General features: G+C 55.0%; 1 protein-coding gene across 1 annotated transcript in view; it reads right to left on the bottom strand.

Annotated features, from left to right (window-relative positions):
- KRI1 (KRI1 homolog) overlaps positions 1 to 3,507 on the bottom strand; it is a 9,724-nt gene that overhangs the window by 5,011 nt on the left and 1,206 nt on the right. The window contains exons 2-11 of the mRNA XM_006105742.3: positions 3,238 to 3,343; positions 2,775 to 2,880; positions 2,466 to 2,520; positions 2,341 to 2,390; positions 1,981 to 2,077; positions 1,814 to 1,891; positions 1,391 to 1,524; positions 974 to 1,100; positions 799 to 894; positions 534 to 709 (exon numbers count right to left, since the gene is read on the bottom strand). Of these exons, the coding sequence (XP_006105804.1) occupies positions 534 to 709; positions 799 to 894; positions 974 to 1,100; positions 1,391 to 1,524; positions 1,814 to 1,891; positions 1,981 to 2,077; positions 2,341 to 2,390; positions 2,466 to 2,520; positions 2,775 to 2,880; positions 3,238 to 3,343 (1,025 nt within the window). The remainder of the gene's footprint in view (positions 1 to 533; positions 710 to 798; positions 895 to 973; positions 1,101 to 1,390; positions 1,525 to 1,813; positions 1,892 to 1,980; positions 2,078 to 2,340; positions 2,391 to 2,465; positions 2,521 to 2,774; positions 2,881 to 3,237; positions 3,344 to 3,507) is intronic.

Below are 3,507 nucleotides of genomic sequence, written 5' to 3'. Positions count from 1 at the left end.
CTCACATTTGCACAAGCACCAGGAGACAGACAGTATCCCCATTTATGGAGAAACTGAAGCTTAAACTCCCAACTATATAGCCCCCCCGCTTCCCGCCCCCATTCTGGTTTTCACCTGGCCTACCTACATATCCTCATTCCCCTTCCCTCGCTCCCCAGGCTTGGTCAGAGGCTTCTCTGAGGCTCCTGTGGTCCCCACTGCTCCTCACATGCCTTCATCACCTGTTTCTATGGCCTGATGTTATATTCCCACAAATACAACAATAAACATTAATGGCACAATAAATGAGTTTAAAAGAAACACAGCAACCCACTGTTCCTTGAGCACTTACCAACTAAACTTTTATGTGTATTCCTCTCAAGCTATCCTTACAACAGCTCTGAGGTAGAAGCTATGGCTAGACCCACTTTACAGACAAGGACAAAGGCTCAGCGAGCTCAAACCACTTCTCTTAGCCCCACAACCAGGAAACCACGGATTCCAGAGCCATGCTCCTGAGCACGGGCTGCATGGCCAGGCCGGGGTGTGGGGGCCATACCTGCATGAGCTGGTCATGCCGGGTGGGGTCGAAGTCGTCCTCCAGGTCCTGCTCCTCAAAGCCCACCGTCTCGTTGCCCGTGACCTGCCGCAGCTTCTCCAGCTTGGCCAGAATCTCCTTCCTCTTCAGGTTCTTCAGCTGCTTGAGTTCTTCCTGCTTTTTCGCTTTCTCCTGCGGGTGGCAGGCAAGAGGGAGAGGGAGGGTATGGGCTCTCCCCACAGCTAAGGGCTCTCCTGAACCCACCGCCCCCTCACACTCACCCTCCTCTTCCGCTCCCTAATCTCCTCCCTTTTCTCCTTCCTTCGCTCGTCCTTGCGGCGCACAGAGGACGCAATGCTCCGAGGGTAGGTCTTGACCTGTGGGACAGGGATGATTCTGGGCTCTCCGGGCCTGAGCCCAACGAGCCAGCGCCTCCCAAGCCCTAGCTCTACCCACCACAGCCGAGTCGGGCTCCTCAAAGCGGAAATTGTACTTGTGCTCGAAGTCCTCCTGCTTCTTCAGAAACAGCTCCCCCTCATCCGAGGAGTCGTCTATGGAGAGCTGGACCGGGGGGCCTGGGACCCTGAGGGGCAAGATAGAGGGAGGCTGGGGTCAGCCGAGCTCCTGTGTACCCGCCCTGTTAACACATTCCATCGTCCAAGAACCCTACAGTAGGGTGCCACTGTTGCCCCAACTGTAAGGATGGGCAAACCAAGGCACAGGATCAGGATTTGAACACCTGGCTCCAGAGCCCACACTCCATGGCTCTTCCTCGAACGACTAACTCTGCTACGATGTGTGTGCAAAAGTAAATGCCCTTTGCTTTTCAGCCAGCATTGGCTCCAGGCCCCTGGTGAGAACATGGCTGCTCACCCTTCCTCCTCCTCCTCTTCCTCCTCCTCCTCCTCATCTCCCTCTTCCTCATAACGTTTGTTGAGGATATAATCCCGCAGGAACTGCTCCCCTTCGTCCAGCTCTGGGTTATTCCAATATTCCTTGAGGTGAGTCTAGGAGTGAAGGGGTGACAGGACCCAGGTTAGACACTCAGAGGCAGGGAAGGAGGGCAGACATGGGCATCAAATGGATTCAAGTAACTGAAACTTCACAGCCAGCCTATGAAATAGGTGGGGGGCATTATTCCCATTTCATAGATGTAGAAACTGAGGCCCAGAGAGGGGCACACCCATTTTCAGAGTATATGCTCTTAGCTACCCCTTCGAGGGTTACTTTCTAGAAAAAGGTTGGATGGAGGTGGGATAAGCAGTGTAGTCCTTCAGCGACTGTGTGGAAACTCACCAGTTCTCTCAGGGCCTCAGGGTTCTCAATCTCCCTCTGCCCCTTCAGCCATTCAATGTAGTCAGCATCTTCCTGGGCCTGGGGGAAGGCTGGCACTGAGGGTCTGCTGGAGCCCCAGCGCCTCTCCCTGCCACCAGCCCCAGTCCAGCGAGGGCCCCAGCACCCACCTTCTCCTCCTTGGTTTTAGCGCGTTTCTGCAGCAACCCGGAGCCACCTTCCCCGGCGCTATCCTCATCTTCACTGTCCTCCACAAATGCTCGGAAGCTGCCCACCGAAAGAACAAGTCTCAGAGCAGCCAGGCTAGCCCCGAACCCTGTTCACCAGCCGGAGTTCTTCCTAACAAGCTCAGAGTGGTGCTGAGACATAGCATTATCAACCCCATTTAACTTCAGGAAACAGGCATGGAGAGAGCAAGTATGTGCCTAAGGGCACACAGCCATTAGTGACAGAGCTGGACTGGAGCCCAGACCTATCTACACCCAGAGCCTCGTCTCCTATCCATTTGGCCACTCGCTGGCCCAACTCACCTTTCCTTGAGCTGTTCCTGTTCTTCCACGTAACTTTTCGACGAGACCTGCTAAAGAGAGGGAGCCGTGGGCCTCAGGCCCAGCCCCGGATCCCTCAGCCCCAACCCGGTCTCCACCCCACCCACCTGGAGTCTCTGATTGGAGGTCTCCCCGTCTGAATTCTCCTCGTCAACATATTTGCTGTGCAAGGAAGGATTCGGGCTTCAAAATAGACTCCCCACGGTCTGCCGGTCCCAGTGGGTGGGGGCCGTTATGAGAAGCAGGTGGGGGAGCCGACAGGGGTGCAGGCCATCACAGAGGAGCATGCTCTCTGGCATTCCTTCAACTCTGGTGAGTCACTGGCTTCTTCCCACCCCTGCCCCTAAGACCCCCATGCATCCACCTGCTCTGGGAAGGCGGGGCAGAGGATGGTATGTGCCCAGCCCTGTCCTCACCCTTCTTTCTCCAAGATAACCTTCCTCTCATAGTCCTTCAGGTACATGGGCCGCATCTTCTTTTGCTTCTCAGCTGCCAGCTCCTCCTCGCTTTCCGAGGACGTTGCTGCGGAGTTATCGGAAGACACCTGCCATTTTCCACAACCACAACTCCCTTCCTTCCCCAGACAGAGAATGCCACTGGGCTGGGCCAGGGTCAGGGTCAGGGTTAGATGAAGGCCTCAAATCCCCAACCACCAGTCCCCAGCTATACAACAGTTATACTGGCTACCACCTGGCAGTACCTGGCGGTGATCACTCAGTAACTCCCGCTCTGAATAGCACAAAGCACACGGTTGATATTAACATCAACAGGTTATAACCTAAGACACTCTGCTAAGCACTTTTGACATAAAATGATTCAATAAATAGTCACAACAGACGATAAGGCCACGAGGAACCTTGGAGAAGAGCAGCCCCAGACCTGTCCTCTGGTAGAAGGTGGCATCTTCCTGGTAAATGCGGGGATCCTTCTTCTTCAACAAGGAGAGTGTCCTGTAAAAGTCTCGCTCCTGCTGGGGGTCAAATTCCTAGGGCAGGACAAGGATTGGGGGCAGACTTCAGAAGGAAGGTGGTGAGAGCCATGGAGGGCAGGGAGCACAGAGGGCAGGTGGGCTGAGAGGCTGTGGGAATTGGGGTGGAGGGATGAGCAAACATTAGGTGGAATGGGCATAGGTCACATGGAAGGAAGGGG

The sequence above is a fragment of the Myotis lucifugus genome, unplaced genomic scaffold (genome assembly GCF_000147115.1).
Source record: "Myotis lucifugus unplaced genomic scaffold, Myoluc2.0 scaffold_719, whole genome shotgun sequence".
NCBI lineage: Eukaryota > Metazoa > Chordata > Mammalia > Chiroptera > Vespertilionidae > Myotis > Myotis lucifugus.
This window is presented reverse-complemented; position numbering and strand designations above follow the sequence as displayed.